This window comes from Canis aureus, chromosome 6, assembly GCF_053574225.1.
Source record: "Canis aureus isolate CA01 chromosome 6, VMU_Caureus_v.1.0, whole genome shotgun sequence".
NCBI classification, from domain to species: Eukaryota; Metazoa; Chordata; class Mammalia; order Carnivora; family Canidae; genus Canis; species Canis aureus.
In genome coordinates, this window is record NC_135616.1 from 44,531,406 (window position 1) to 44,551,893 (window position 20,488).

At 40.6% G+C, this 20,488-nt stretch overlaps 1 protein-coding gene across 7 annotated transcripts in view; it reads left to right on the forward strand.

Moving 5' to 3' along the window:
- Nucleotides 1–20,488, forward strand: part of SMYD3 (SET and MYND domain containing 3) — a 792,487-nt gene that overhangs the window by 670,509 nt on the left and 101,490 nt on the right. For 2 of the 7 annotated variants that reach the window (XM_077901369.1, XM_077901371.1), the window contains one exon: nt 11,864–20,020. The exons of the other annotated variants lie outside the window; for them this stretch is intronic. In XM_077901369.1, the coding sequence (XP_077757495.1) occupies nt 11,864–11,965 (102 nt within the window). In that variant the 3' untranslated portion in view covers nt 11,966–20,020. Of the gene's footprint in view, nt 1–11,863; nt 20,021–20,488 lie in introns of those variants that run through there. 7 annotated transcript variants of the gene reach the window in all.

Genomic DNA, 20,488 nt, shown 5'->3' on the forward strand with positions numbered 1-20,488 from the left:
ACTCTTGTCAGTCAACCTGTTTCTTTTCTAGGAGCCCTGCACGCTGCTGACTTCCTCACTGTGGGCAGACTAGCTGCTTTGTTAGTGCCTTGTTAGCTGAAGGCAGGTTGGAAAAAACCAGACTAATTCCCCTTTAGTAATCATTTTTTATTTAGATGTAAATTTTTTACATTACACTATAATGTTCATTTCCCCTTTTCATTTCATTTTGTTGATGCATTTTACATTTTGAGGATCTTTTTAGCTTTTTCTGGGCCTGAGCAGGGAGCAAAGGCCATAGGTCCTAGACATTCCTCTCATTCTCACAGAGCTATCAGCTATTCAGGCACATCCAGGGAAAGCTCAAAGCACAACCATACTGGTCTCTGTCTACTCTAGCCTACGCTCTAAATTTAAGCCCCCCAAAAACTGATTTAAAGCATACAATTCTATGGTTCCCATTCCTTAATCTGCTATAGTGATTCTTAACCTCTTTAATCACACCCTTATTTAGAAATCTGATAAGAACCACTGACTCACTAGAGAAGAATGTACATATACACAATACCTTGTACTCTGGGTGAGGAGAGGGACTTCAGGGGCTGCCTGAAGCCTCTCCTTGCACTCTGTAGGTGCCCATAGCCTTTAGGTTAAAAAGCCGTCTTCTGAATATGTAACATCACACCATAGCATGTGGGCAAATGGGATGGAAAGAGGGAGAACAAAAATACAGACATATGTTATGCCATAATCATCAATAATGCCTTCAAAGAGTTATTTGAATGTCCCTGCCTCTGATACATATGAATGCCTCCTGTGGACCTCCAAATAGAGAATATTAGTTTTAGCTGTATGTTTCTGAACCAAAAAAGGAGGTCAAGTAACAGAATGGTCAATAAAATGAAAGCATAGTGATTAAGTCATATTAAAGGAAACCAGCAGAAATTTACCTAGCAGAAAGTATAAGCCCAGTACAAATAAGGAGCCAAGTTCAAAATCTGGACTTTTACCTCCACCTGGCAGTCACATGGTATTCTCTCCCCATTATCTCTTCATTCTCTTATTGGAGCAATTTCAGAGAAATCCAGCTAAAACATAAGGTTTAAATAAAATTCAGAATATCAACTGAATATCCAGAATGTCCAGATTTCAATTGAAAGTCACATGTCATACCAAGAACCAGGAAGATTTCAGTTTTCTTTTTTTTTTTTTTTTTTTAAGATCTCAGTTTTAAGGGGGAAAAAAAAAAAAAAAAAAAAAAAGACTATCCATAGCTGGCTGACAGGTTCTAAAGCAGCCATCATAAAAATGCTTCAATGAGCAATTATGAACACCCTGAAAACAAATGAAAAAATATAAAGTCTCAGCAAGGAGATAGAAAATAGAAAGAAGATGCAAATAGAAATTTAAGAACTGATGAATACAATTACCCAAATAAACAGACTAGTGCTTTATAGCAGAATGGAGAGGACAGAGGAATGAATTAGCGAACTTGAAGACAGAACAATAGAAGCTTCCCAATCTTGAAAAACAGAGGAAACAACTGAATAAAAGATAAAATTGAACAGAATTTCAGGGACTGTGGGACCAATAACAAAGACACAACATTGGTGTCCCATAAGGAGGAAGGAAAGAAGACAGGGTGGAAAGAGTACTTGAAGAAGCAAGGGTGGAAGAATTCAAATTGGAAAGGAAGAAATAAAATTATCTCTGTTCACAGATGACATGATCTTATATATAGAAACCCCTAAATACTCCACACACAAAAAAATGGTAAAACTAGCAAATTTAACAAAGTAGCAGGATATAAAATGAACATGCAAAAGTCAGTTGTGTTCTTATACGAGGACAGTTAACAATCCAAAAAGGTAATTAAGGAAACATTTCCATTTACAATAGCATCTAACAGAATAAAGTACTCAGAAATTACTTTAACCACGGAGGTGAAAGAGTTATACACTGAAAACTATAAAACATTGCTGAAAAAATTTAAAAATATATAAGTAAATAGAATAACATTCCATGTTTATGATTAGAAGACAGAATATTGTTAGATGTCAGTACTACTCAAAGCCATCCATAGAATGAGTATAATGTCTATCAAAATCCCAATGATTTTTTCGAGAAATAGAAAACTCTATCCTAAAATTCATGGAAGTCTCAAGGGACTCTGGTAGACAAAAATAGTCTTGAAAAAAGATGGAAAAAATGTAAGGTTCACACTTCTTGATTTCAAATTTATGAAAAGCTTACAGTAACCAGAAGAATGTGGTACCAGCAAAAAGATGGCCATATAGACTCATGGAGTAGAATAGAGAGTCCAGACATAAACCATCACATATATGTCCAAGTGATTATTGACCAGGGTACCAAGACCACTTAATGAGAAAAGGATAGTCTCTTCAACAGATGATGTTGGGAAAACTGGATATCCATATGCAAAAGAATGAAGTTGGACCCTTACTAACACTGTTCCAAAAAGTAACTCATGATGGAGTTCTAAGTATAAGAACTAAAACTATAAAACTCTTAGAAGAAAACATAGAGGAAAAATTTTGTGACTTTGGATTTAGCAATTTCTTATATATGACACCAAAGCCACAGGAAACAAAAATAATAATAAATTGGACTGCTTCAGAATTTAAAACTTCTGTGTAACAAAGGACACAATCAACAGTAAAAGGCAACCCACAGAATAATACAAATTTTTGGAAATCACATGTTTAATAAGGGATTAATGGCCAACCTATACAGAGATCTCTTGAAACTCAACAAGAAAACAACCCAATTAAAAAGTAGGCAAAGGGGGTGTCTGGGTGGCTCAGTCAGTTGAGTGTCCTACTCTTAATTTCAGCTCAGGTCGTGACATCAGGGTCATTAGATCGAGCCCTGCATCAGGCTCCATGCTCAGCACAGAGTCTGCTTGGGATTCTCTCTCCCACTCCCTCTACCTCTCCCCCTGCTCACTCTAGGTAGATAGATAGATTAGATAGATAGATAGATAGATAGATAGATAGATAGATAGATACTTTAAAAAGTGAGCAAAGGACTTGATGAGACATTTCTTCAGAGAAGATAGACAAATGACCAAAAGGCACATGAAAAGATGCCTCACATCACTATTCATTAGGGAAATGCAAATCAGGAACCACAATGAGATATCACTTCTCATCCTTTAGGATGGCTGTTTTCAAAACAAAACAGAAAACAAGCGTTCATGTGGATATGGAGAAATTGGAACCCTTGTACATAACCAGTATGAATGCAAAATTGTGCAACTGCTCCGGAAAACGATATGGTAGTTCCCTAAAAAAATGAAACATAATATTACTATTGGATCTTGCTATTCCACTTTTGGGTATATACACAAAAGTATTGGAAACATGGATATGAACAGATATTTGTACACCAGACAGAGTTCATAGCCCCATTAGTCACAGTAGCCAGAAGATGGAAACAACTGCTATATTTGTGGGTGGATAAGAAGATGAACAAAATGTAGGGGGGGGAGGAGATAGATAGATAGATAGATAGATAGATAGATAGATATAATGGAATGTTAATTCAGCCTGAAAACAAAAAGAAATTCTGGTACATGCTACAACATGGGTGAGTATTGTGCCAAGTGAAATAAGCCAGACACCAAAGGACAAATAGCATATGATTCCATGTACATGAGGTACCTAATAGGTCAAAAGCAAAGAGACAGAAAGTAGCATAATGCTTACCAGGCGCTGGAGGGAAAGAGGATTTACTGTCCAGTGGGCACACTTTTTTAGTTTGAGATGATGCAGAAGTTCTGGGTATAGACAGTGTTGATAGTTGCACAGCAATATGAATGCACTTAGTGTCACCGAACTGTACATTTAAAAATAGTTAAAGTGGTAACTGTTATGATGTTATATACATTTTACCACAATGAAACTTAAAGAAAGAAAGGAAGGAAAGAAAGAAAGAAAAGAAAAGAAAGAGAAAGGAGACTGGGTGGCTCAGTCAGTTAAGCTTCCCACTTGATTTTGACTCAGGTCCTGATCTCAGGGTCCTGGAATTGAGCCCTGCATCGGGCTCTGGCTCAGCGCAAAGTCTGCTTGAGATTCTCTCCCCATCTCCCTCTGCCCCTCTTCCTGCTTGCATTCACTTGCTGTCTCACTAAAATAAATAAAATCTTAAAAATAAAGGAATTAGAGAAAACCCCCTCTAATTTGGCAAAAGACATAAGCTACAGATTCAAGAAGCTAAGTGAATACCAAATAAGAAAAATCCACCTCAAGACCCATCATAGTCAAACTTCTGAAAACTAAAGACAAAACAATTTGAATTATAATGATTTTCTCATCAGAAGCCAGGGAAGCAAGGGGTACCTGGGTGGCTTAGTGGTTGAGCATCTGCCTTTGGCTCAGGTCATGATCCCAGGGTCCTGGGATCGAGTCCCACATCGGGCTCCCTGCAAGGAGCCTACTTCTCCCTCTGCCTATGTTTCTGCCTCTCTCTGTGTATCTCTCATGAATAAATACATGAATCTTAGAAAAAAGAAAAGAAAAGAAAAGAAAAAAGAAAAGAAACCATGGAGGCCAGATAAAAGGAATACTATTATTCAGGGACTGGAAGAAAAGTACTATTACTTCAAAAATCTACATTCAGCAAAAATATCCTTCAGGAATGAAAGGAAATCAAGACATTCTCAAATGAAGGAAAATAGAGAACTAGTCACTAGCAGACCTCTTCTTAAAGGATGACTAAAGGACTTCTCTAAACAAAGGAAACGAGAAAGAAACAAAAAATCTTGGAACATCAGGAAGGAAGAAAGAACATGATGACAAAGATATGGGTAAATAAAGCAGGTTTTCCTTCTCTATAGAGTTTTCTAGATTATGATTGACTGTTGAAACAAAATTACAACATTGTCTCATGTGGTTCTAAATGCATTTAGTGGAAATATTTAGAACAATTATATTCCAAATAGGGGAGGGTAAAAGACATAAAATAGGGTAAGGTTTCTGCACCTTCACTCGAACTGATAAAACGACACCAGTACAGTGTGATGTAGCACATATGTAATGTGAGACCTAGAGCAGCCATGAGAAAAAGCTGTACTAAAGGATTCACTCAAAATCCCCTTAGAGTGGAATTCTAAAAAAGAATGTAACCCACAGGAAATGCAAGAATAAGAAAACAGAAACAAAGAAACCCAGAATAAACAGAAAACAAAAAATAAAATGGCAGACTTAAACCCGGATATTCAGCTCTCTGTAAAATGACACCGATTAAATGACAGACTCATAGAATGGATTTTGTTAATCACCTAACTGTAACTTGTCTATAAGAAACTTGCTTTAAATGTAATGACATAGGTAAGTCAAAAGTGAAGGATGGCAAAAGACATATCATGATTAATTGAAAGAAAGCTGGAGTAGCAATGTTAATATCAGATAAAGTAGACTTCAGAGCAAAGAAAATATTACTAGAGACAGAAATTTTGGCTGAAAGGTCAGTCTACCAAGCAGACATAGCAATACATGTGCATCAAAAAACCCAGTTGCAAAATGTGGGAAACAAAAATTGATAGGACTGAATGAAGAAATAGGCAGTAAGCTTGTGGCTACTAGCACAGCTGGGGACATGAGCACCCCTCTGTCAACAAGTGACTGAACCCCTAGACAGAAAATCGGCAAGGACGTAGGCGAATTTCACAATACAATACCATCAACCAACAGTATCTAATTGACATTTATAAAGAACTCCATCCAGTAATAGCAGAATACGTGTTCTTTTCAAGCATCTACAGATCATAAACCAAGGGAGACCTCATGCTGGGCCATTAATAGGTATCAATGAGGATAAAAGGCGTCCAGTGGTACAGAGTAAATTCTCTGACCACATATAATTATTTCAGAAATCAAGAACCCAATATTTGGAACAAAGCCAAATCCACACCACCTCCTTCTATCTGGGACTTGGTCTGCCCCTAGAATTAAGCTCATCTGGTATCTTCATTATTTAATTGAGGAAACTGAGACATGGGGACGAGACATGACTTCTTCAGACTATCTCAGGTGCTCAAGAAATACTCATGAGATTGAGTGATTAGTTAAAATAGCAACATGTAGCAGCTCTTTTACTACCCAGTGGAGGGCACAGTCCTGAGCTCACCACATCTGTAACCCTCTGAAAGTCCCTCCCACCCCTGGGTCCCCAGCACCTTACAGCTCCCTTTATCACAGGCTGCCCTGCATGGATTCCGGATTCCGTCTCCTCCTTGTGCCAGGGCTCCTCCCAGGGTAAAGCCAAGCCTTACTCATTAGAGCTGCTTAGAAAATATTTAGCGAATGAATGGGATCAGCGTTTTCATTAAGGAAGTTTTGTCTCCCAGGAGGACAGATCCTTCCAGTGGATCCTATGCTGAGTTATTCAAGGTGTAGAGCAGAGAGTAGAGTCAGCAGGGGTGCTACTGAGCTCAGGCTTGTAGTCTAAGCCTGTGGAAGTTTCTGCTGCCCATTGTAAAGAGCTTCTAGCTCTGGGACTGCTGGATTTGTTGTAGGTCTGGCTTCTTACATTTCCTGCTTTGGAAGCCTCAGACTATGACCGCCTCCTAACTCTCCACTCTGCTTTCAACCTGAGCCCTGCAGAAAACTTGCATTTTTCCCTCTTGTGATGTGACTCCAGAAAACTTGCATTTTTCCTTCTTGTGATGTGATTCCAGAGGTTCTTATCAGGCATACATTTATTTTCCCTCTGATTTTATATCCATATTTAAATCATGCTTGGGGAAGTCATTTATTGGATTCCCTCAGGCTCATGGTAGAGAGCATATGAGATCCTTGATAAGCTTAATATATTTGTATTAAAAATTAATAAGCAAGCTATTGTTGGCAACTTTAAATCATAATTTAACATATTTAATATAAGACCACAATTTTAAAATTACTTACAAAAAAAAAAAAAAAAGATGTGATAAGATTGAAATCAGTTCTGGGACCCTGTTTTTATTCCGGAATGAACCAACCATGCCTGTCATGTGGCAGACAGTCAGTGCCGCCATTTCTCGTGTGACATTTAGAGTCAGGACTGTTGTAGCAACCCCCTTGGAGCCTTCAAATGAGTCCTCTGCAGAAGATTATGTGGAGGCTCTTTTTAAATGCTGCTATTAAAAAAAAATAAAATGTAATGGGAAGAGATAAGCTTTTCCCAGCACAAGCCGGCTCCAATTTTATATTTCCTTAATCTGTTTTATATACTGCTGCAGGAAATGAAACCCAAATTGTCCTTTCTGACGTGTGCATGTGTGGCGGGTGGGAGCGACCGAGTGTAGGGAGACACAGAGCTACAGGAAATAGTTGCTTTGGTTTGTCAGGGATTTACTGTAACTTTACTTTGGAGGGAAAAGCCCTCCTCATCTTCCCACCGGTCTGAAGGGCTGTGTCCCCATGGGGAGCTATTGCCCCAGCTCACCTGTCCACCCAGTGGACGCCCAAGACAAGGACCAGGTAGCCTCCCTCAGCAGGTCTGCTTCCACTCATTTCCTGTCCCCTCGGAGTGACACGTCATTGGCACACATACAGAAGACGCTCCCTGACAGACTTTGCACATTCCTGAATCCTACTTCTTTGTTCCCTGTTCCCTTTTTCTCCTGTTCTCTTCTACTCCCTCCGTTACTCATAAAATTATCATGTCTGCTTATGAATTATATCTATATTTAGTTCCATCTTCTGGATAAGTGATGTAGATGGGTTTTTTTTTTTTTCCTTTTCAGTTTCTTCAGATGGGTCCTCTGCCCCAGCTCTCTACCCATTTCCTCTCTGCTTCTGGCAACCCCTGTGGATAAAATCTTCTAATCTTAGTGTCTCAAATCTTATATGTAACCCCCCTGCCCCACCTCTACTTCCAGTGCTGCTTTTACCACCAAAGAAGAGAACACAGAGCCACCACCAAGATCATCTTGACTAGGAAGGCCCTGTGATCCCTCTGAATGTCTCAAAAGCCACGTCTAGATGTAGGGGAGCTTCTGGTCCCTCTCCTTGGTCACGAAGACCAGTTTTAAGAGGAGGCTACATGGTACAGTCATGGAGGGAGCATTGGGTTGAGTCCTAAGAGTCAGCACTCACCCTGTGCCCACCTCAGGCATAACCTGAGGACTTCAGACCTGATGGTCCTCATGTCCCTCCATAAGGCAGTAGGCATGGAGGTGTGGGAGTGAGGCCTAGGTATAGCTAGATGCTTTCCCTTTCCTGCCTGTGGCTCTGAATTCCAGAAAAGCCCCAAGGCCGGAAGCCTCCTACTGAGGCTTAGGTTCTTGTCCTGCTGGAGGACAAGCAGGAAGGTTCTAGATCAGCCACAATTAACTTCAGCTCCTGAGGAGTAGACCTTATGTTTAAAGCTTCAAGAAAGTGAAACATAACTAGAAGAAAGGCTGAAAGGAAGGAAGCTTGGAGATGCACATGCAGATCAACCGTATGTCATCAGAGTCTAGGAAGATGACATTTGTCATTTAGCCTCTGAGTCCTTTGCACAGAACACCCTCTAGAGGAGGAACCTGGGGAAATATGGCCAAGAGAGCACTAGAAACTGGTGGGAGCATCCTCCTGGGCAACACGGCCAGGCCCCAATGCAGCAGACAGCTTCCTTGAGGGACAGGGACAGAGGTGAGCCCTCCCAGGTCAGGCTTGACCTTCTCCTGGGCTCCCTGTTAGTGGGGCCTGGTGAAGGGGCATTTCTCTTTTATGCAGAGGTTTTCAGGTGATGCTTCTGGGCCATTCATCTTCCTCTGCTGGATTACAGGGACATCCAGCCCTCTGCTGAGTAGAAGGCAAGAGAATACTCAAGAGAGCTTTAAGTAGGAGGATTTCCCATGAAGGACTTGAAGCAGCTCTCTGATCTTGTACTTTCAAGCAGCTTTTAGTCCTGCTTTCAAGAGGCTCTCTGCCTCAGACTTTAAGGTGTCTAGATGACTGAGGACCAGCTGGGATCCCCAGGGTGGTGGGGGGCGGGCAGGGGCATGAAGCAGGACCCATTTGTTCCCAGAATGGTATCAGACATTTGTTTTTTATCTTCTGTCCAGAGGGATCTCAGAGAGCTTGGCTGCCTGCAAAGTGGGAGTTCCCCCACCTTCCACCCCTGGACACCCCCACCCTCAGGATGTGCTTGCAGATGCTGTACACCCACAGGACAGACCCAGTCAGGTTCATCAGAACCTTCTAGGTTTTCCAGCTGGGATCGCATCTGGGCCCGTGAGCACTGCTCTCTTCTAGGCTGGAGACCAGAGTCTGAGTTGGCAGGTCTTCCTCTTCCGTTCTCTTCCCTCCCTCTCTCAGCAGCTACATCCAGACTCCTCTGCCTGCCCGTCTTCCTTGACTCCAGCCTACAGAGGACTTTTTAAAGAGGCAGAAAGGAAGCCAGGAACACAGGCAGGGAAAGCACCCCTGGGCCTGACCACTTAGCCGCTCCGGGTTTCCTCTGCACAGAATGAAGGAGTCTGAGTTTGTGACCATGTTGCTTCCCAGCTCTGTAGTCTCTGGCTGCAAAGGTTTTCCTGCCCAGGAGTCCCTAGGAGTTTATCCTAAGCAAATATTCCATAAAGGCAAAAAAAAGGGTCATAAGTTGGAGGATCTACATCATATCCTTTTTTTCTTAAAAATCGGAAGTGATCTAAATTTCTGGGAGTAGCTTAGTGAATGGTCTATAAACATGTTGGAATTGATTGTACACAATCATTAAAATGGTAATTATGCTGGCTATAAATTAACTGAAATAGCTGCTGTTGCTTGTCGAGTGCTACTATATCAGTTATTCTCAACCCAGAGGACTCGTTAGAATCCCCTGAGCCCCAGCCTCTCCCCTTGAGGACAGATTTCGCTAATTGTATATGTGGGTTTGTCTCTTTTGAGGCTTCCTGGTTGATGATACTGTGCAGCTGAAGCCAAGAGCCTGCATGCCAGGTACTTTCCTAGGTGGGTGTTTAATAGCCATCAAGTGGTGTCTTCACACAGCTGAAGGCACATCCACATTCAGCACCATGGATCCGTGCCCCTCCCATCCTGCCAGCCCCCGAGTGGGCAGTGCACGATGGCGCTATTTGTTTCTAATGTATTGACTGCAAAAATATCATTGCTCTATAACAAGCCATCCCAAAACTCAGCAGAGTAGAATGACCACTGCTTTATTACACTTGGATTCTTTGGATCAGGAATTTGAACAGGTCACAGTAGGAATGGCTTGCCTTTTTTCCACGATGTCTGAGGTTTCTGCTGAGAAGACTGGAATTTAGCTCTCTCCTAAATCATCTGGACACCTTTTTTGTTTTTTAAGATTTTTTTTCTTTAAGTAATCTCTACACCCAACATGGGGCTCGAACTCATGACCCTGAAACCAGGAGTCGCATGCTCTTCTGACTGAGCCAGCCAAGGGCCCCTGGATGCTCCTTTATGCACATCCCTGGTGTCTAGGCTGGATTGACTTGGAAGATGGGCTCAGTGAGTGAGGACTGTCAGGTTGAGAACCTACATGTGGCCTCTCCATGGGCTTGGGCTTCCTCAAAGCATGGAGACGCACAGCTCTGAGAGGAAATGTAATCGTGAACGAGGCGGAGACTGCATGGCCTTTCTCACCTAGCCTTGGAAGACAACAGCATTCCTTATAGTGCTCTCATTATTGAAGTGGTCACAAGCCCACCCAGATTTCAGAAATATTATGGGGGCAGAACTAACAAGACTTAGTGATGGCACTGAACATAGAGAATGAAAGAAACAGGTGTCAAAATGCTGATGCCTAATGTCCTAGGACATGAAAAGAATGCACACAAATATATACATCACAATCACAGAGCATACAGATGAGAACTGGATGCAGCACACAAAAATGAAATCTTATTTTCAGATGGCGGCAACACAGTATGTCATCTTTAACATTACTTAATCATTTTTAGTAGCTCTTTAAAAAAAGATTTTATTTATTTATTCATGAGAGACACAGAGAGAGAAGCAGAGACATAGGCAGGGGGAGAAGCAGGTTCCCTACAGGGAGCCCGATATGTGACTCAATCCCAGGACCCCAGGATCACGACCTGAGCTGAAGGCAGACACTCAACCACTGAGCCACTGAGGTGCCCCTCATAACTCTTCTTAAACCCAACCACCCACTGAACCTCTGCACTGAAAACCCCTTAAGACCATTGTTGGACACCACACCCCAGCAGGACTCAAGTCATGAGTACGCTTTCCAAACACCACATTAAAAATTCACCCTGTCTCTTACTGTGTGGCTTGGAGAACCACAGTGCTATTCACACTATGGACTGTGGGGTTCACTCATGCTGCTAGGATCCTGGGAAAAAGATGAGTGGGCAGGGGCCTACCTACTTTGGGATCAAGATGTTGCCACGTGGACTGGGGAGCCCCCTGCCCTGGGCCCTGAGGCCTCCACCCAGCCCATCCCTATGGTGTTGCCAAAGGCTCTTGGTCTCTTTGCAAGAAAGCATTCAAGGACAGACCAGACACAACAGTTGAGTGGTGCAAGTAGGCAAGTTTATTAAAGTGAGCGCATACTCCCAAAATGTGAGCATGAGCAAGCTCAAGAGAGCTGCTTGCACTGGGGTTTGGGTCTCTATCTCACTGACAGTTGTTCACTTAAAGGGATTTCTTGGGAACAGTGTTCTGGGCCTTTTCTCCCTTACTAGGTAGGTCAGGGTTTCCAGCCTTCTTTGTCTTGGGCCTGTCTGGTTTGATCCAGCTTCTTGGGGCTTTGTTTTGGAATGCTTCCAGGACAGGTCTCTAACTCTTCCCCCTACCCCATAGCTGCCCATGACTCCCCCTTTGCGGGCCTCCAGGCATCCTGTTAAAACTTAACTAACTGCCTTCTCTAACATGATCTATCTTCTTTCTTTTTCCTTTAGGCTTTTGATATCATGAGAGTGACACACGGCAGAGAGCACAGCCTGATTGAAGATTTGATTCTCCTTTTAGAAGAATGTGACGCCAACATAAGAGCATCCTAAGGGGTCAAATCGAGGGAAGGATGGCTTCTACCCTTATCGAATGCCTTATAGAGGTCTCACGCCCTATACTGCTGTGTGAGCCTCCCTACTGGGGATGCTATTCTGTGTTTATGTAGATAAAACAAAGGCAGACATACAGTGCACAAACCACAAGGATCATTAGTGGTAGAGAAGCACAATTATAATAAATATAAACAATTTGGTTGAAAATGCCATCTGGTAATCACTTGCTTCCTCATTGGTGACTTTAATGTTTAAGATCTCAACATTAATGAAAGAAAGCTCTATTAAAATCTTGGTAGAATAAGTTGTAACTTTCTCCTTAAATATCTGTGGGGATAATTGGATTAAAAATCAGTGTTTTCACAAACAAAATCTTAAGTTCTATTTTGTCAAGCAAGTGGAGTTTCAGATGTTTTCTTTACTATTTGTCATAAATGATATATATATCCCTTACTTACTCCCAATACATCTCTAATACAAAGTTGTGTCCTGAATCCTAGAAGTCATTTTAGGTGTTAGTAGAAAAGCATAGGAAGTCTTAATAGAAGATAAAAAAAATGTTTTTTCAAATGTTTCATGGTTCTTTGTGTAACTCTCTTCTGTGCATTGTGTTCCACTTTGTACATGTCATGCTTTTTCTTTTCTTGGAGTTTTTTTTTCCTAGAATTCCCTACATCTGAGGCTTGATTGTGGGATATGCATACCCCAAAGCTCCTTTATCTTGCATCCCAGCTAAAAACAATCTTGTTTTCAATTCTTCTTCTTCTCTACCTGCTTTTCCACCTTTCTGCGTGATCCATATTCAAAGAAGAAAATAATGATTTCTCTTAGGGCTTCGCGACCACATAGGCAGTTTAGTCCCTCCTGCATAGATGGGCTCGGGCAGTAGTGACAGCCCTTGGGTTCTAAGGGAGGCTCCAGTCCCTACCTTACTTTCCAGCAAGGAAGGGAGATACATACTGGGGCTGGTGTCCTGTTTCCTGGTCCCCAGGATCTGCTCTGTCCTCACAGCGGGAGCAGCAAGTCCTCCAGCCACGTGGCCATGCTGGGCTCAGGCAGCATCAGAGTGACATGTGGACACCTGATCAAAATGGAAGGAACCAGCCTCACTTGGCAGCAGAGAAAGCTGATCACTAGAAGCTGGAGTCTACTTGCCGAACACTGGGTGGGCAATCACCTTGGTCATGGAGGTTGTGCACAGTATCTGGCATGCTGGTCAGCTCCTAACGCTTTCTGTCAGCCAGCTCCTGCTGGACCCACAGTCAAGTATTCAGCATATTTCCAGAACATACAGTATCTCTAATAAGCACAATTGTACAACAAAGGAGGCATTTTGAAGCACATTTTATAACTAAGCACACTGAGGCCCACAGTCAATGTTCTGGAATCCCTCCTGAATGACCTTGAGAAAGTGGCTTAATCTCAGTCTTTAGGAATGACCAGAGCTGCCCAATGCCACAAATACATATTGAATGGTTACTGTGATTTTAGAAAAAAGCAGCACAGAGACTGAATAAATTACTCCCCTTGTCTTCAAAATGCACAGGGTCTCGTATAGCATTTGTATTAGTTAGCTTTTACTGTATAACTGTATCAAAACTTAATGGCTCCACATAACACTTGTTCATGATTCTGAACATCAGCAGTGGGCCTGGGCAGTTCCGGTTTGGCCCAGGCTTGGCTGATCTAGCACTGTCTGCAGTTGCCAGTGGGTCAGCAGGGGGACATGAAGGTAACAGGGTCACATAGCTCATTGGGTTGGCCCGGCCTCACCCATGTGGCAGAGGGTTCCAGGAAGAGTCAGTGGGCAGGCTTCAGTGTGCAAGCATGTCCCAGGTCTGCTTGCATTGCATCTGCCAATATTCCATGGGCCAAAGTCAGTCACAAGGCCAGCCCAGAAACAAGGGTGGGTAAAGCCTCTGGCAGTTATCCTATTGCAAGGATGTGGGATTGTGAAGAGGAAGATGTTATGACCATCAAGGCAATCCACATAGCAGTACTGTGTTGGTGTTCTGGAACATTCAGTGAATCTAATGAAATTCATAGACCTTCTTTCTAGAAAACCACCTCCATCTGACCAATTTGTTTTTAGGATCAGGGACTCTTGAACTCCCTGTGGTCCATCAGTGGATTCCTGGAGGCCTTCATCTAACGAGAAATAGACTTGCTACCTTTCAAAATCACTTATGGGAATTACATTGGCTCGTCATTTTAAATTCATTACGGAAAGAAAAAAGCCATAACAGAAGGCGCTGGTAGTAACTCACAGGCCAAATGAGCAGGGTTCACCGACAGAACCCTGTGTTTGCCAATTTTCTGAGTGAAATTTACAGTCAGCAATGATCCTGGATAAAGAGATTTGCCCTTACGTCTCCTAGAGAAAGCGTGACAGGCTTTTAAATCCCTCTCCACTCACTTTCCGGTGTCTGAGAGAAAGGTCCTTAAGAGGTAGGGGCTCTGCTTGCATCAACTTCTAATAGAAGGCAAACATTTAAGCTGTGGTCAACATTTACCCAGTATCTTCACAGGAAAATAATTTTGGAGAAGGGGGAAGTGGATGGAGAGCACAGTGTAAAACCTGTGTCACCAGTGACTGATGATTTACTGCTGCACCAGCCTTCATGACTGTGATTTCATTAATCCATAGTCATCGTAGCGGCAGGCTTTTTTCACATCAGTAACTTGACGCCATTAGTTGTTCCTCTGGGATGAGAGCACATTTAAACTGAAAATGAATACAGTGGGCATAATTTATAGCCATGCCATATGAATGCCAAGAGTGCAAGGAGGAAGGCTGCCTGGAAAGCTGCCTCCCTCTGGGAGCACCAAGCAGGCCTCCTCCAGCCAGCACTAGGCAGCAGAGGGTGGCCAGTGCATCACGAGGCCAGACAGCCACAAACCACAGAGGTCCTTCTGTCAAGCTTCACTGCAGGAATGAAAGAGAAAGGCAAAGGGGAGAAAGCCCTCCCCTGAGTTAGGTCTTGAGAATTCTCTTCTAGCCCAATCAGGAAATGATGCTGCACTCAGAGGAACCCACTGGGATTCCACAGGGAGAAGATTCTGGGCATTACTTTTGGAGATTATAAAATCCTATGACAAGGAATCATCGGCAGAAGCTTCAGGAAGACATTGGAGCCCTCCTTTTACCTAAGGTCTGTAAGAGATCAGGCTGAGAAGGGTCAGCACCCCCACCCCACCCCCAGAGAGGGACATTCCCTTAACCTTTTCAAGGTTTGGAAGCATTAAAATGCTATGGTCTCACAGTCAATGTAGTCAAAACCAATTCAGAACATCAAAGACCAGTTCCCTGCCTCATATACTGCACTCCACACTACCATCATCTTTCCAGCTCTCAGCACAGAAACTGAGTCACCAACTCTCTCCTCCAACAAAGGAATAAGTTCTGTCCATTCGTCCTCCAAAGAGCTTTTTGTCATTTGGGGCATTTTTATTCCTTACTGTCCCCAGGCTCTTTGCAGGTCCCGGCAACTCATTCCTCAGCCCCTGCCAAGACCTCCTTACCAGTCTCACCCATCACCCCTCCGTTCTCTTCCTCCATCCAGAGCTGCCAGAGTCACCTCCCTAAAATACCTGCTTCCTTGTCTCTTATAACCCCTCTGCTCCAAAGCTTACAGTGGCTCCCCACTGCCACTAGACTCAAAGTCCAGTCTTCAGACTGGCATCCATGGTCCCAAACAGCTGAATCTTAGACTTCCTGTTCCCCAAGTGCACTGCCACTCTAGCTGGGTCAGTACCTGCCCGCCCCCCCACACACAATCCCCCCATTCCCTGAATCACGCCCTCTTCTTTGTCACTTTCTTGTTTGTTCATACTGACTAAAAAATCCCTTCTCCATCTGTCTAAACCTGAGCAGTTCTCAAAAACCTAGCCTGAACCTCCTTCCTCCTGTACCTTTCCTTCTTTTTAAATGAAATATGGTCTGGCCTGTAACTGTTCTGTAACCCCTCTCATCTGCAATTATCCTATGCAGTGTTCAAGTCCTATCAGCTTTGGCTCTTGGGATTTCTTCAGGTTGAATGTCCTATGTGTCCCTATCACTTTGGAAACACCTTTTACTCAGAGGTACAACAGGATGTTTCAGACTCACTTTATACTTTCCCATTCAGACTTGGAACTAGCTGTTCTTTAAGGAGCCTTGGTCTTGTTTAAATTTTTAAAATTTTTTCTACAGTTATATGTCCTTAGGCAAAAAATTGTATTGTCACAACACTGTGTTTAAAAGTTTGCTTATTCTTTTCAGTGTGATTATAGAATCCATTTGATATCCAATTAGATTTTTTTCTATTCAACTGTAAAGTTTTCCCCATTACTGCTTTATATTGGTATATAAAAATCAATATAAATACATAACATAAGCATATATTTTGCTGTTACAAATAATGCCATAATGAATAACCTTGTGCATATGGTTTTTTTGTATTGCTGGAGATGTGTCTTTAGGATAATTTCCCAGAAGTGAAATTACTGATTCAAGGGTAAATGCATATGTAATTTTTTTAGGTAATGTCAAATTTACCTTGAGAGGGATTATATAACAATGCCTGCTTCCACCTCAGTCTTGCCAACATAATGAGTTTTTCAGCTTTTCAATTTTTTGCTAGGCTGATGGCTATATCAGTATATTTTTCATTTTCTTTTGGTGGAGTTTGATGTCTTCAAATATTTAAAAGCTTTTTGTCTAATTTTTTGTGAACTATATTTACATGTCTTTTGTCATTTTTCTTTTAGATTTTTTGGGCCTTTTTTCCTTTATCTTTAGTTGTGTCTATATTAGGAGGATTTTCCCTTTATATGTAATGTTTAATCTCTGTTTACTTGTTTATTTGACTTTGCTTTAATATTTTGCTCTGAATTCCTTTGGAAAACATTTTCAAAAAAACATTCCATAAGAAATCTACTCCAGAATAAACCAGGGTCCTTTTTTTTTTTATATATATATATATTTTTTTTATTGGTGTTCAATTTACTAACATACAGAATAACACCCAGTGCCCGTCACCCATTCACTCCCACCCCCCGCCCTCCTCCCCTTCTACCACCCCTAGTTCGTTTCCCAGAGTTAGCAGTCTTTACGTTCTGTCTCCCTTTCTGATATTTCCCACACATTTCTTCTCCCTTCCCTTATTTTCCCTTTCACTATTATTTATATTCCCCAAATGAATGAGAACATATAATGTTTGTCCTTCTCCGACTGACTTCACTCAGCATAATACCCTCCAGTTCCATCCACGTTGAAGCAAATGGTGGGTACTGTGGTTTGTGTATACAATGGAATATTACTCAGCTATTAGAAATGACAAATAAACCAGGGTCCTGTTGTAAAGTTAGGCACCACTAACCTTCCCAGATGGTCCTTGGTTCTTAGCACTTCCTGAATTGAGTGGATATTAAAAAAAAAAAAAAAAAAAAAAAACACATTCTTCTACTGCCCATTCTACGATCTTCCTGTCTTTAGCCAGCATCCTCCCTGGTCAGGGTCCTTTACCTGGTGGAATGATTCAGTTTACTATTCCTGAACTGTCTGGTACTTAGTGGTCTTGCCTTTTAGGGTTGCCTCATGTTCCATTAAACTAACTTGCAGGTTAGAGAAGCCCCTGGTTCAGACTTGGTCTTTCTTCACCCCACTATATGACAGAGATTTAATATTTGGATTCAGTCAATCCAACCAGAACAGTAATCTGCTTCTTTGTTGATTCAGAGGCATTATGAGCCCCAAATGACCCTAAGGCCATATCAATTTCCACAACAGTAGAGCCATTGTTGCATTTCCTGGAGGAATCATGTCTTCCTTAGAAACCAAGACATATAAACTAGCAGATCTAAAGGTCAGGGGATAGAAAGCAAAAATTCCACAAATACAGTATTAACTAATTGTGAGAAAAAATTATTTACATCCCCATTTAAAGGTTAGTGCCAACCTAGCATATTAAAAGTAAACATGGAATAAAGACTGTACGTGTCCCAAATGTGCTTCCCATAAGTACTGTCTTAGGACCTACTGGATGAATTTCATTCTTTAATTTTCTTTTTTTACAATATATTTATTATATTTCTTATTGAAGTATAGTCTTAATTCCATAACTGGGAGACTGTACACCCCACTTTGCTTCATCATTTTGCCCATATCCTCACCCACTTCCCCTCCAACAACTACCCATTTATTGTCTGTATTTATGGACATTTCTGCTTTTTGTTTGTTCATTTGTTTTTGTTTGTTTGTTTTACATTACACATATAAGTGAAATCATATGGTGTTTGGGGGTTTTTGTCTGAATTATTTCACTTATGATAATACCCTCTAGGTCCATCCATGTTTTTGCAAATGACAAGATCTCATTCTTTTTCATAGCTGAGTAATATTTCATTATATAGATCACATCTTTATGCATTCATCTATCACTGAATACTTAGTTTGCTTCCATATCTTGGCTATTGCTTACAATGCTGCAATAAACATAGGGGTGCATATATCTTTTCAAATTATTGTATTCATTTTCGTTGGATAATTATCCAGTAATAAAATTGCTGGATCATATATTTCTATTTTTAATTTTTTGAAGAAATTCTATACTGTTTTCCACAATGGTCATACCAATTTACTATCCCATCAATAGCACACGAGGGTTCCCTCTTACCCACATCCTTGTGTTGCTATCCCAAAACTTGTTACTTCTTGTCTTTTAATAATGGCCATTCCAAAAGTTTTGAGGTAACACCTCATTGTGGCTTTATTTGCATTTCCCTGATGATGAGTGATGTTGAGTGTCTTTTCATGTGTCTGTTGGCCATCTAGATGTCTTCTTTGGAAAAATATGTTGTTTCAAGTCCTCTGCCTATTTTGATTAGACTATTTGTTTGTTAGGTATTGAATTGTATACATTCTTTATATAGTTTGAATGTTAACTCCTTACCAGACATAACATTTGCAAACATCTTCTATTCATTAGGCTCCATTTTGATCTTGTTAATGGTTTCCTTTATTGTGCAAAAGCTTTTTAGTTTAGTATAGTCCCAATAATTTATTTTTCCTTTTGTTTCTTTTGCCTGAGGAGACCTATAAAAAAAATTACTCCCAAGGCTGATGTCAAGGGATTAATGCTGTATTTTCTTATAGTCTCAAGTTTCACATTTAGGTCTTCAATTCATTTTGAGCTTATTTTTGTATGTGGTGTTAAAAGGTGGTCCAGGTTCATTATTTACATGTACTGTCTAGTTTTCACAGAACCATTTATTGAAGAGACTGTCTTTCTCCCCATTGTATATTTTGCATCCTTTGTGGTATAGTAATTGTCCATATAAGCATCATTTCTGGGCTCTCTATTCTGTTCCATTAATCTATGTGTCTGTGTTTGCACCAGTACCATACTGTTTTGATTACTATAGATTTGTAATATATCTTGAAATCTGGGATTATGATACCTCCAGGTTTGTTGTTCTTTCTCAAGATTGCTTTGGCTGTTTGGGATCTTCTGTGGTTCCATACAAATTTTAAGATTATTTATTCTAGTTCTGGAAAAATACTATTGGTGTTTTGATAGGGATTTCATTGAATGTGTAGATTGTTTTGGGTAATATGGACATTTTAACAATATTAATTCCAATCCATGAGCATGGTATATCTTTCCATTTGTGTTGTATTTAACTGCTTTCATCAGTATTCTTAGTTTTCAGAGTACATGCCTTTCACCAACTTGGTTAAGTTTATTCCTAGATATTCTTTTGGGTGCAATTATAAATGAATTTTTTTATTAATGTATCTTTCTGCTACTTGTTTGTTAGTGTATAGAGACACAACAAAATCCTGTATTTTAATTTTGTATTCTGTAACTTTACTGAATTCATTTATTATAAGAGTTTTTTGGTGGAGTCTTTATGGTTTTGTTCTATGTATAGTATCATGTCACTATCTGCAAATAGTGACAGTTTTACTTCTTTCTTACCATTTTGGATGCTTTTATATCTTTTTCTTGTCTGATTGCAATGGCTATGACTTCCAGTACTATGTTGAATAAAAACGGTAAGAGTGGACAACCTTGTCTCATTCCTAATCTTAGAGGAAAAGCTCTTGGTTTTTCACCATTGAATATAATGTTAGCTGTGTGTTTATCATATACAGTCTTTTTATGTTGAGATTATTTCTTTTAAACCCAGTTTGTTGAGAGTTTTTATCATAAATTAATGTTGAATTTCATCAAATGCTTTCTCTGCATCTATTGATGATCATATGGTTTTTATATTTCAATTTGTTAATATGTAATACATTGATTTCCCAGAAGAAATCCCACTTGATGGTAATAAATTAATAGAATGAATGAAATGAAAAGAATAAGTATTAACTCTTCTTTAAATGTTTGCAAGAATTCACCTGTGAATCTGGTCTTAGACTTTTTTTGTTGGGAGACTTCTGATTTTTGATCCAATTTCATTACTAGTAATCAGTTTGTTTAGATTTAAAATTTCTTCCTGATTTAGTTTTGGACGATTGAATGTTTCTAGGAA